The sequence below is a fragment of the Vidua macroura genome, chromosome 17 (assembly GCF_024509145.1).
Source record: "Vidua macroura isolate BioBank_ID:100142 chromosome 17, ASM2450914v1, whole genome shotgun sequence".
Lineage (NCBI taxonomy): Eukaryota > Metazoa > Chordata > Aves > Passeriformes > Viduidae > Vidua > Vidua macroura.
This window is the reverse complement of record NC_071587.1, coordinates 2,355,905-2,367,746: the sequence shown is the minus strand read 5'-3', so window position 1 is coordinate 2,367,746 and position 11,842 is coordinate 2,355,905. Positions and strand designations below refer to the sequence as shown.

The 11,842-nt window shown below is 53.0% G+C and overlaps 1 protein-coding gene across 1 annotated transcript; it reads left to right on the top strand.

The window, feature by feature from the left end:
* Positions 1 to 46: 46 nt before the first annotated feature.
* Positions 47 to 7,235, top strand: PXMP4 (peroxisomal membrane protein 4). The gene is made up of 4 exons (XM_053992703.1): positions 47 to 183; positions 519 to 581; positions 1,115 to 1,313; positions 2,161 to 7,235. Exons 1-4 carry the CDS (start codon positions 53 to 55, stop codon positions 2,422 to 2,424), a joined length of 657 nt encoding a protein of 218 aa, XP_053848678.1. The 5' UTR covers positions 47 to 52; the 3' UTR covers positions 2,425 to 7,235.
* Positions 7,236 to 11,842: the final 4,607 nt, after the last annotated feature.

Here is an 11,842-nt window from a genome sequence, read left to right as displayed (position 1 = left end):
TGGGAGCGGCGGGCGGGGCGGCGGCCCCGGAAGCGGCGTGCGGCGGGGTGCCATGGCCGGCGGGGCCATGGCGGGCGGCGGGGATTCGCTCCGCGCTCTGCTCCGCGCCGCCAACGCGCTCCTGCGGCAGCGCCGCTACCGCGCCGCGCTCGCCGTCATCAAGGGCTTCCGCAACGGCGCCGTGTGAGTGCCGGGCGCGGGCAGGGGGGTCTCGGTCGCTCCCGTTGGGTGGGGAGGCCGGGGCTGCTGTGGCGGGGGTGCGGGGGAGGCGATTCCGCTCCCTCACCTGCAGCTGGGGTGCTCTGAGCTGGGGTTAGGGTCCCCTTCGGGCCTGGCTCGCTGAGGTGCGTGTGCTCTTCTCTCTCCTGCTGGGCTCCTGCCGCTTTGCTGTGCTGCTGGGCTGCCTTAAAATAATAGATATTTGGTTAAATAGCCTTTTTCGGCTGTTAGTAGAATAGAAATAACAATCATTACATGGTATAAAACAAACTCTGTTAAGTATCTGTCCGCCTTTACAGTTATGGAGCCAAAATCCGTGCCCCGCATGCCCTGGTGATGACTTTCCTGTTCAAGAGTGGAAGGTACAAACGCTAAATCTGTGGTTTTGTGCTGCTGCTTAGAATGTTTTCATGACAGCTGCCCGTTTTCTGTGTTTCTAGGGAGTTTAAAGAGCAGAAGGATGTGTGAGCCTTGTCCTGATAGTGAAACACACACAAATATAGATCATTGAGGGATTTAATCACTGGTGGAATGGTTGGTGAGGACAGAGGGGGAATTAGTAGATGCCAGCAGCAATGTTCTGTCCCGTGCTGAAATATGGGAACCCAGGCTATAGCAGTGCACATTGTGCCTTTCCCTGAGTTCCAGAGGTTTGCATTTAGCAATAAAAAAGTTTTAAAAGGGGCTGTTTGAGTAGTGAGAAAATTAAACCCAGTCCACAGTGGGTAGGGCTGTGCTCTGATGAGTGAGCCCGAGCTGAGGGAATTTCTCCTCCTTGCCAAGACACTCCTGGCATGGCCAAGCCATCGGTGGAGGTCGGGGGTGCAGTGCCCAGGCTGAGTGAGTGCAGGATCTTGCCTTTTCACTCTGGTAATTGTCTGTTTCTTTCCCTCAGTTTAAGGGAGAAGCTGAAATCCATTGCCCAGGCCACGTACACTCACTCCCGGAACCTGGCCTATTTTGTGTTCACCTACAAGGGGCTCCTGGCAGTGCAGTCTTGGCTGCAGGAGGAAAAAATCCCATTTCATTCTTTCCTTGCAGCCTGCATTGGGGGCTGGCTGGTGTTTGGTGACAACAATCCCATCAACAGCCAGGTAAAGGCACTTGCTGAAAGTTTCTCTGGCCAGGAAGCACAACAGGTGTGCCAGGAACTGGTTGGTGGCGCCTGTTTCTGGTGGTTCTGACCACAGAGCATTGCTCTTTTATCACGTTCTCTGCACAAGTTGCAGTTTTGGCTGCTCTGCACTCAAGTCCCAGGCGTGGCTGTGTGTCTCCATGAGCAGTTGCAGTGCTGGAAGGCCAGGCTTGCCTCCAGGGCTGCACTCAGTTTGTAGGAAGGCAGCCAGGTAACCCAAAGCTGTGGGGCTGTCCCACCTGTCACCTGAGCTGTGGTCACTACCTGTGTGTTCCTGGTCTGGCCATCGCAGGGTTAAACCCTTCCCCTGAAGTGTGGTGAGTGTAGAACTTGATCAGTTAGAGCTGCACTGAACTAAACTGGCTAAACTGATGAAAGCTGCCCAGGGGGTGTTTGATTTAAAGCTGGTTGTTAACACACAGTCACAAACCAAGGAGTAAAACACAGAGCTTCAGGTGAATCCAAAGTGCTCACCTTAAGCCAGGCCTGGTGTTAGGCTGTGTCCAGACTCCTGAGCTCACACCTGCTTGGCAGGACTGCTCTGGGTCTGCTCCATCAGCACCATCTGAGGCACCATGAGCTGGGCAAAGACACAAGTTGTGCAACTGCACGGCAGTGTTGCATGAAATGCAGCCCGGTGATTGCCAAATCAGAGCAGCAGGCCTTGGAGAGACACAAATACCCGTGGTTTGGCAGGGTGCTGATAGGGGAAATGACAGCCTGTTTGCTTTGAAGTGGGGGACTTGTTCCCAGCCCTCCTGGCTGTGCTCAGCTCTCACCCTGCTCTCTGGTTTCTCCTCCTGCAGATCATCATGTACCTGCTGTCCCGGGTCCTGTTCGGTTTGTCCCGCCTGGCTGTGGAAAAGGGCTACATCCCACAGCCCAGGCAGGATCCCTTCCCTCTCCTGGCTGCCCTGGTGTGGGGCACAGTCCTGTGGCTCTTTGAATACCACAGGGAGACTCTGCAGCCCTCCCTGCAGTCCTCCATGACCTACCTGTACGAGGACAGCGAGGTGTGGCACGACATGTCTGACTTCCTCATTTACAACAAAAGGACAGACAGCAAGTAGGTGCTTCACTCTAAAACACCTTGGAATGGAATGGGACCTCCCAGCAGCTGAAGGAAAAGGTTATTCTGTTGCCCTTGACCTGTGATTTTTTTAAATTAACATCTGTCGAGCAGAGTTGGCTCTTGTCTCCAGGCCAGAATGTTCTGATCAGTCTTTTGGCTCCTTTTACAAGAAGCACACGCCCCAGAGAAACTTGTTGCAGTCTTTTTTAAGAGGCCTTATTTTCCCTACAAGTGTGGCATTGGTGTTTGCTCCTTAAAAACTAAATATATTTAAAAAGTGACAGCCTGACACTAAGTGGAGAGTATGAAAACATGTTCTAGGGCTCATCTGAATGTTTACAAGTGGGTTTTTTTTCTGTGCTGCTGTGCTCACTGTGGTGTGATCGAGGGTGAAGGGTGTGGGGGACCCTGCTGAGCTCTGAAAGCAGGGCCAGCATTTCTTCATTGCTGTGGATAGCTGGGAATCCTGTTTGAAGTATTACAAAGACAGTTGTATGCTCCTTGAGAGAATTCCTCTGCAGTTTTCCCTCAGGGAGACAATAAAATGTGTGAGAATAGGCTTGTTAGGATTGTCTTGTACAAGCCTGGTAAATCAGGCTTGGAAAGACTATTTTTGCTTGGTTTCTTTCCTGCACTTGGTCTGAATCTGAGCCTCTGCAAAGTGCACTAATGAATACCCTGTAATTATTTTAAATTTGTTTGTAAAGCTTTTAAAAGCTGCTTGAACTAAATACCAAAAACAGTTACACAGCTTGAGCTCCTTTATGACCAGGCCTCAGATCTCATGCTGGGGACTTGGTGTGTCCAAGGGAGCAACATTTCCCAAGCACTTTTATTTTGGTGGAGCATGACAAGGCTTTCTCTGAGGTCCAGAATCTGCTCTCCACAGCAGTGGAATATGTTGGCTGTAACCAGATTTGAGTCTGATTTTGTACCTGTAGTTTGTGCAGGCTTAATGGATTAATTTAATGGATTAATTTATTAATCATCTTCCTCTCAAAAACACTCTGCTGAGTCCCAGGATAGGGCAGCACGCCCTGAGCTGTGACAGAAGATTGACTAGAGAGCTGAGAAAGCACAAAAACTGGTTTAATTAATCAGTTAATAAATTCAAACGCCTCATAGTGCAAAGCACTCACCTGCCATATAACACTACACAGTTCACTCAGTGCTGTGCATTGAAAGAATCCCTGCCACGCTGGTTTGATGTGGTGATATTTCCAAGAGAATCATTAAGCCCTTTTGGCTCAGTTGGGACTGTTTGGTTCACTTTCCCTGTGTCCACCTGCTTTTCCCTGACCTGCCCATGGCATTTCATAATCCTGCCGATGCTCTCGTCATCATCTTTTGAACTCTTTACCCTCCAAGCTCTGGCAATTTCTCCTATTCAATGGTACAGCTGAAACAGTACATTTAACTTCAGGGAGCTTCTGAGTAGGAAAAAATTCCCAATTTCTTCTTAAGTAATTTTTCCTTGTCCTCCTAAACTCCTTTATTACTGTTGCATATATGCAGAGTGCTGCTTTGCCCTTTATTTTTCCACTTCTCTTTGTCCATGCAAATCCATGATGTACATGGTGCCCAAAAACCAAGATACTACTTTGTCATAATAACTCTCTGTGATCCCTTCAACTTCTAATTTCATTGCTAACTTCTAACTTAACTGCTGTTACAGTCTGGACTGAATAATTGAATTGGAACATCCATCAGACCCCATGAAAGCTGTAACATTAGGAATTTGGTTTCTTTCTTGTGGTTAAGGTTTTTTTTTTTTGTGTGTGGGTTTTTTTTGTTGTTGTTGTTGTTGGGTTTTTTGTTTGTTTGGTTTTTTTGGTTTTGTTTTTTTAGTAGAGAAGCATAAAGATTCAATACAGAAAAACTGCTGAAGCTACAGGTGAGGTCTGATTCCTTTATAAACATCTTTCTTTCCACCACTGTTGTGCATTTGAAGCATCACAATTTTTCTGTCAGAAGCCTCAGTATTGTTCCAACTAAGAGCATTGGTCTTCTGCTAAAATTGCTGAATTCCTGCAAGCTTTGATGGGATTTCAGAAAGCTGACAGCTGTGGCTTGGGAATTGCTCCCTAAAACTATTAAACTCACAAATCCTTGACCATGTGTCATTATTGCAGCAAAAGAAGCTGTGGGCTGGTTCTGTGAGCTGGGTGTCTCTGAGAAGGTTTTGATCTGTAAAATTTGTAGCTGGTATTTCTTTCTCTGAGAAAGGCTTGTGGCTCCCTTCGAGGTGGAATAACCTTCCTCTGCTGGGCATTGTACCACTGTGGCTGCTGGTGAAGCAGAGAAGGACAAGTGGCCTTTCCTGCCCTTTTCACACTGCTCTCTGTCCTCTCTAGAAAATAAATCCCAGCCAAAAGCCAGTGTCTGCAGTCAGCCTGGCAGCAGTGACCGTGACTTCTCCTTGGTTCAAAACGCCCTTTTTCTCTTGGGAATCTCTCCCTTCCTAAGGAACCCGTGCCTGAGCCTGCAGCCATCTGCAGAGGAGCTGCAGGAGGCAGCTGCCATCCCTGGAAGCCCAGCTCCTCCCGGAGCACAGCCCCTGGGGGTTTGCTGACCGTTGGTTTTCCTGCTGTGCCGGGCCAGGACGGTAAGCTGCAAGTCACTGCTTTCCCCAGGGAAGTAATTGGGACAGCTCCTTAATGACCTCAGCCCCCATGGCTGTTCTGGGACCAGATCGCTGGGGATGAGCCCCTTCTGCTGCCAAGGTGTTGGAACAATGCAGGCGTGTAGTAGGGAAGTGAACTAGAAGTAATCTGTCTGAGTCAGACTTTGGGGATATGTAAGTGACACTCCCTGCCCTCCCCCAGGGCATTGTGTGGGGAATGGAGTGCCCTGTTTGGGTTCCCTTTTTATTAGCATTAAAAGCAAAAGAAATAAAGAGACAGTTGGGAAGCCACCTGCGTATGGCCAAGTGCTTAAGGATCACAAAGAAGAGGCATTTTCTCCCCCCAGCCCCGAATGGGTTTGAATTTTAAGATGAGCATGGGGTTGTTTGTCTACAGCAACTTTATTTCCCCCTTTGTTATTTCTTCCTTGACACCTGGCTGATGCTGAGTGTCTGTAAAGAGGAGCAGAGTGTCTCAATCTTAGCTCAGTTTGTCAGAAGTGAGGAACACTGGATAAAACTGAAGTGTTTAAAATGATGCTTCTCCCTCAGATTTTAAGCCTCTCTTAGAGGCAGTTTTAAAGGTTAATGAATCGAACTGATCAAAAGTTTTCAGCAATCCTGAGCTTTTCAAGCAGACTGACTATCCTGGGCTATTAATCATTTATTTTTTGAAGGAACAAAGCAGGCTCAGGGTTATTTACTGCTGCTGCCTGCTGCCCTGGCATACCCACTGTGCTTCCCTTCCCTTTGGAGGACAGCTTGTGTGCTGGGGCTGGCTCTGGGGATGGCTGGAGAATCCTTTCCGGGACAATTGCATTATTTAACAAGGGTGAAAACGAGACAGCTGCCTGACATTTGGTTTAGGGAAGGTTTTCTGGGCTGTGTTTGATGCTGGCAGTGAAGGAGAGAGTATTTCTGAGAGCAAAACCTGTGTTTGGCCGTTCAGTGCTGCACAGGAGAGCTCGGGGAGGCTGGGGCTGCTGGGAGGTGTGACCCTGTGTCTGTAATGGGACAGTGCATTTGTCCTGGCCACCACCCCTGTGTCTGTGCAATAACCACAGAACTGGCCCTGTTCAGGGCATTTATTAGAGAATTGTTGGGTGCTTCAGGTTGGATGGGACCTTAAAAACCATCCCACCCCTTGCCATGGGCAGGGACGCCTTCCTCTATCCCAGGAGGCTCCAAGCCCCATCCAGCCTGGCCTTGGACACTTCCAGGGATCCAGGGGCAGCCACAGCTGCTTTGGGCACCCTGTGCCAGGGTGGAGAGGGTGCAGAGAAGCTTTGATATTGGTGCTGTGAGACTTTCTGCCCTGCTAGAGTAGGTCAAACTCTGCTTTACACCCCACTGGGTGTGGGTGGAAGGGCAGAGATTATCCCTGGCTGCTGAAAGTGACCCAAAGCAGGGCCCCCCTGTGCAGAGGGAGCTCTGCAGCCAGCTGGGAGCTGCCATGGCTGCCTGCTGCTGCTGGAGCAACCAGAACCCTGTGCAGATCCTTCACCCAGGAGAAGCTGCTGGGACTCCAACTCGTTTTCCCTGCATCAGCACAAAGGTGACCTTTGGATAATACCCCGAGCTGTGTGCTGCTCCCTATTTGTCAGGCTGTGTTTGTCTCCCTGGCTCATGCCAGCCTGAAGCAAAATGTGCTTTCTGATGCTGCTTTTGAAACCCAACAGATAAGGGAGGAGGGAAAATAAGGCATCATGTCTGTCTGCCACTGTTAATATTTTTGGGGTGTTAATCTTGAGTTTTCAACCTGTGTGTTCCTACCAGATTGGTGGAGGAGGTAACTTTTTTCTTTACTTTGAAGAATTTTTGTGTTTCTGGTGATGAGGAGGGAGAAAAACAAACTAAAAGCTCTATAATGCAGGTATTATTACCTCTGCTTTTGAGATATATTTTGTATTCATAATTGCTGTGTAATCCAGGCCCTGATTTTCTGACAGCATAGAATAAACTAAAGAACATAAACTCGGGTAACTTACATGACACTGATCAGAATGCTTGTAGATGTATCTCGGATTTTGGGTTTAAAACAATAAAAAGAGAGGTCAGGGAGTTCTTGATGTGGCTCTGTCTGCTATGAATCACCCTCTTGGGGTCATTATTTCTGTATAATCACTCTTGGAATATTACAGTACTGTGCTTTGTCTACAAATAAAAATCCCAATTTTTTGTCTTTTTTTACTGTCATAATTTTTAAGCTAAAATCTCTGAAGCAATGCTTGATTATTGCATGTCTGTAGTCCTGGATGTAGAGAAGCCATGCACAAAGTGCAGTTTTGGCATGGTTTGGGCTCTGGTGTTACCAGCTTGGAAACAACAGCCAGTGCTGCTTTGACCCCACCATCAGATTTAATTCCTGCAGGTGTAAGGATGCCAGCTGCAGAAACAAATTGGGATGGCTGACACCTCTTTGTTGTTGTTTTTTTTTTTTAATATGACAAATAGAGAAAATAAGGATGTCTATGGATGGTTTTGCTGCCTCTTCCAAGCTAAAAGTTCAGAGGGAATGTGCTGTAGAGGTGACTGCTGTGGTGATGGGGATGAAGCAATTGCTGAGTGTCTGTAAGACCAAACCTCCAGCTTTGTAGCTGTTGGAATGCTGGAGTGTCCAGCCTGGGCCCATGAGGAGCCAAATTAACACCTCCAAACTGATGCCAGTCCTACTTTCAAGTGTTTTTTTCCTCCTCACAGAGCAACATACTCTGTCTGAGCCCTTGTTCTGCTCCAGGTGAAGCTCTGGGTGACCTGCTGGTTTTCTGACAAAAGCAAAAGTGTTCCAGCACTTTTGGGTTCTCAGTGCCAGTGACCGTGTGGTGGGAAGTGAACCTGGACTGGCTAAGCAGAGGTAGAAGCTAGAGCCTGGCATATTCCCAAATCACTCCTCGATAAGCCCCAGGCTCCCCAGAAACACTTCAGCCTCTCTGTTCTTCCATGGGGTTTGAGTGAAGGAAATGGAAGAGCCTCGTGGCATGGAGTGGCTTTCAGTGTTTGTGGTGTTTTGGTTCAGGATGAGACAAGGCTGCCCTGGCTGGGTGTGAGAGCAGAGCAGGAGGGCAGAGGGCTCTGTGCCCCTGGCTTCTGCTGAGAGACACTCTGCATGGTGTCAGCTTTAAAAACAGAGAGAGAGGAGGTGGCACTGCTGAGTCTGGTGTGCCCAGCATCCAAAAGAGGAGCTGACCTGGTGTCCTGCGAGAAGGGCTGTGTCTTCTGTAAGAGATGCAAGGGAGCAGGCACTGCCTGCTTTGGGCTTTTGGGACTGGGATCTGAGAGAAGACACCTAAACCACGGCTGCCCCCTTCTGCCACAAGCCAGCTTTAGACACTGTTTATGCTTCCAGAAAATCGCTTTGGTTTGCACAGAACAACAGTGATGGCTCAGGTGGCAGAGGTGAGGGACTGTAGGGTCAGGGCAGCAGAACTGGGGGTGCTCTGGGCTTTCCCCAGCTGCGTGTCCCCACCACAGGCAGATTGTGCCACACTGCCAACTCACCATCTTGTGAACGAACCAGTGAGCTGGGAACAGGAGCGTTGGCAGGACACCCCGAGGAAGTCCTGCCCCCCTTGCGTGTGACAGCTCAGCACACTCCACGTGGGAACTGCGATGGCAGGGACAGTAAATATCCCTGGGACACCCGCAGGCTGCCCTTAACTGAGCACAGGGGTTTGCATCCTGCCAGCTCTCCTGCTCCCGCTGCCAGGTGATTTTCCAGCGCAGGTACCAGCTGTGCTCCAGCTGCAGACTTTTCCCAGCACACGCCCCTTGCCCTGAGTCTATCCCACAGTGCCAAACCCACCCAAACTCAGCGACTGCCGCGGGCTAAATCCTGCTGGGGCACGAAGTGTCTGAGCAGCCTCGCTGATGCTCTCCAGGACCGAGCGGGGCTGTGCAGACAGGGCTTTATCTGGGAGCAGCACCTGCCACACCGCTAATCTTGGGAGCACTCTGCACTCCTTAGCGGGGCTGCCGGGGCCGGGGGGAGGCTGCAGTTGTGCAGGAGACAGAATTCATCTGCTTCCCCTCATCCACACGCAAGGAAAGGCCCTGCCCGCCCTTCTCCCACCAGCGTTCGCCTTTCATTTGTTTCCACAGCCGCCCCTTTTCGCGCCGCCGGCGCTGAAAGCCTCGGAGAAGTCGCAGCGCAGCCTCCGGGAGAGGGGGCAGAGCCTGCTCCCCCCGAAAAGCTCCTGCATGAATTAGGGGGGGTGAAGGCAGCCTTTGTGAGCCGAGCGGGAGCAGCTGGTGCAGCAGCTGTGTCCCAAACCCTGCCTCATCCCAGGAAGCGCCGGGCTGAGGCTCCCCAGGGATGGGGAGAGCGCCAGCCATGCGCTCCCGCCCGGCTGCTGGGGTTGCCTTTTCCCCCTTCCCCAGATGGAAGAAGCATTAACTGTGTGCAAACATCTGGTCTAACTGTTGCTTATGCTTCGTAGTAATGATGATATTGCAGTGGAAGGGCTCTGGAGAGTGGGGCTTGGAATATTAGAAGGGCCAAGTGTTAATTAAGTGTATTAATTTCCTTTAAGCGAGGCAGCGTTTCTATTTGCTCTCTGCTGATGAAGAAATGAGGCACAGCGAGTTTATTTGATTGGTCACGGACACGCACCATGTTACTGCTGTATTTAAGGATGGAGGGATCCAGGGAAATCACAGCTCTGCTCCACACTGGCCATCCCCAGGGGAATTGCAGCCACTGCCAAAATATCCAGCATAAAATCCTTTAAAGCCAGAAACCTGTTAGGCCAGCACAGGGGCACTGCATGTCAGGATCTGCTCCACAGCAGAGGAGTTAACTCATCCCTGCAAATGCCTCCTGCATCCCACGCACTGCTGGGAAAAGAGCCCTTCTCCTGCACTGCTGGGAAAAGAGCCCTTCTCCTGCACTGCTGGGAAAAGAGCCCTTCTCCTGCACTGCTGGGAAAAGAGCCCTTCTCCTGCATCCCGGGCAGGTCAGGGTTGGCAGCGGGGCCGGGGCGGGAGCCAGCGCTGGCTCACAGCCCTGCCTGGCAGCAGCAGCGGGCTGGGGGCCACTGTGCTCAACCACCAACCCCCGGGGGCACGTGGGGCAGCTCAGGGGGGGAACAGAGGGGTCAAACCCTGGGCTCGGCTCAGTGGGGTTTGGGTGCCTGGATCAGACCCCACTCCACACTTTCCTCATGAGTTTCCCCACGTCTAGGCCCTGCAAAAGGCCTGATCTTTAAATGCTTTTTAATTTTTTTTTTTTTTTTTAAATTAGCAAGATGTACTTTTTTCCTTTTTAATTTTGCTTCCTCATGCAGCAGGAGGTTATCAGTGTCCTGCAGGCAGGAGATACTGGTGCTGGGAGCTGCCTGTCCTGTGTCTCGTGGGTGGACTCTCACCTTTCTCAGCATATGGGGCCGCTCCCGGCTCCGTCTGCCGCCCCTGTGTCCCTGCCGCTCCCCAGCCGCACGGTCCCACGGCCAGAGATAGCGCCTGGCACGGTCAAGTGCAGGTTGTGCTCCCGGCAGAGCTTTTCCTCTTCCCTCTAAGGGGTTATCAGCCACTCCTGAAGGAGCTGCCGAGATCCGCAGCTGTTTGGTGTTTGGAAACACAGAATGCCGTGAATCATCGGCCAAACGGATGGAGCAGATTGCAGCATCCCAGTCCTTCCGTGCGCGCTGGACCCTGGAGCAGCGTCAGAGCCTGAAGCCTCCAGACTAGCCCGACAGCCTCATCCGTGGTCTCGGGGCTGCTTTGAACGAGGGAAGTGAGCAGCCCTGAACTGAGCCCTTCATCGCTCCAGCACTTTTAGACAAAAATCCTGCAGACGCCTTGCCCCGCAGCACAGGAGAGCTCCTGCCCAGCACGGCTGAGCACCCACTGATGTCCCCAAAGCAAGGCATTGCTGTGGGGTGCCTGGGCCACGCTGGGCTGGCTGTCACCCCTGGGGAAGGGGAACAGCCTGGGACACCCCGCAGAGTCCAAAGCCACCCTCTTCCCCAGCAGTGACACCCGTGGGTGGGTGGAGCCCGCAGGGCAGGGGAGCGAGCTGAACTTTGCTCGTGGGTGCGTGCCCTGTCCTCCCGGGCCGTCCGGAGCGGGGAGCGGCCGCGCCCGCGGCCGGAAGCCCATCACCCCGGCGGGGCTGAGCCCGGGCCGGGACCGGCTCTGCCTGAGCCCTAAAATCCCCACGGGTGGGAAAACCGGGGCCGGGTCGGAGCGAGGAATCCGCGGCGGCACACAAGAGGGGGAGACCCGTATGGGGGACTCAGGGACACGGGAGGGGACATCCCCGAGGGGGACACGCACAGGGACAGGGGAGGGGATACCCCCGAGGGGGACACGGGGAACACACGCGAGGGGGACACGCACAGGGACAGGGGAGGGGACACCCCCGAGGGGGACACGCAGCGCGCGCCGCACCCACGCGGCGCCCCCGCCGCGTCCCCGAGCCGCGCTCCCATTGGCCGCCGCCCCGGCGCGGCGCCGCCGATTGGCCGCCTGTCAGCGCGGCCCCCGCCCGCCAATGGCCGCGCGGCACCGCCCGCCGCCCCGCGCGCCGCGGCCAATGGCGGCGCGCCCTCCCCTCCCCGCCGCGGCGGGCGCAGCCAATGGGCGGGCGGCGGGACGGCTCGCGCCGCTTTTCGCGGCAAAAAGGATTTGGCGCGCAAAGGCGCGCGGGGCCGGCGCGCCGAACAATCCGGCGGCGGGCGCAGCGGAGCCGGAGCCGGAGCGCAGCGGCCCCGCGCCCGCCATGGGCCGCGCCCCTGTCCGCGCCCTGCCCGCCGCGCCGCCCGCCGCACCGCCGGCACCGGCTGCCATGTGAGCC

Excerpts from the sequence above, each read along its gene's own strand:
- PXMP4 (XM_053992703.1), top strand. The coding sequence starts at position 53 with ATGGCCGGCGGGGCCATGGCGGGCGGCGGGGATTCGCTCCGCGCTCTG. Across the intron at positions 582-1,114 it reads TTCCTGTTCAAGAGTGGAAG|TTTAAGGGAGAAGCTGAAAT; the intron begins GTACAAACGCTA and ends TCTTTCCCTCAG. Across the intron at positions 1,314-2,160 it reads ACAATCCCATCAACAGCCAG|ATCATCATGTACCTGCTGTC; the intron begins GTAAAGGCACTT and ends CTCCTCCTGCAG.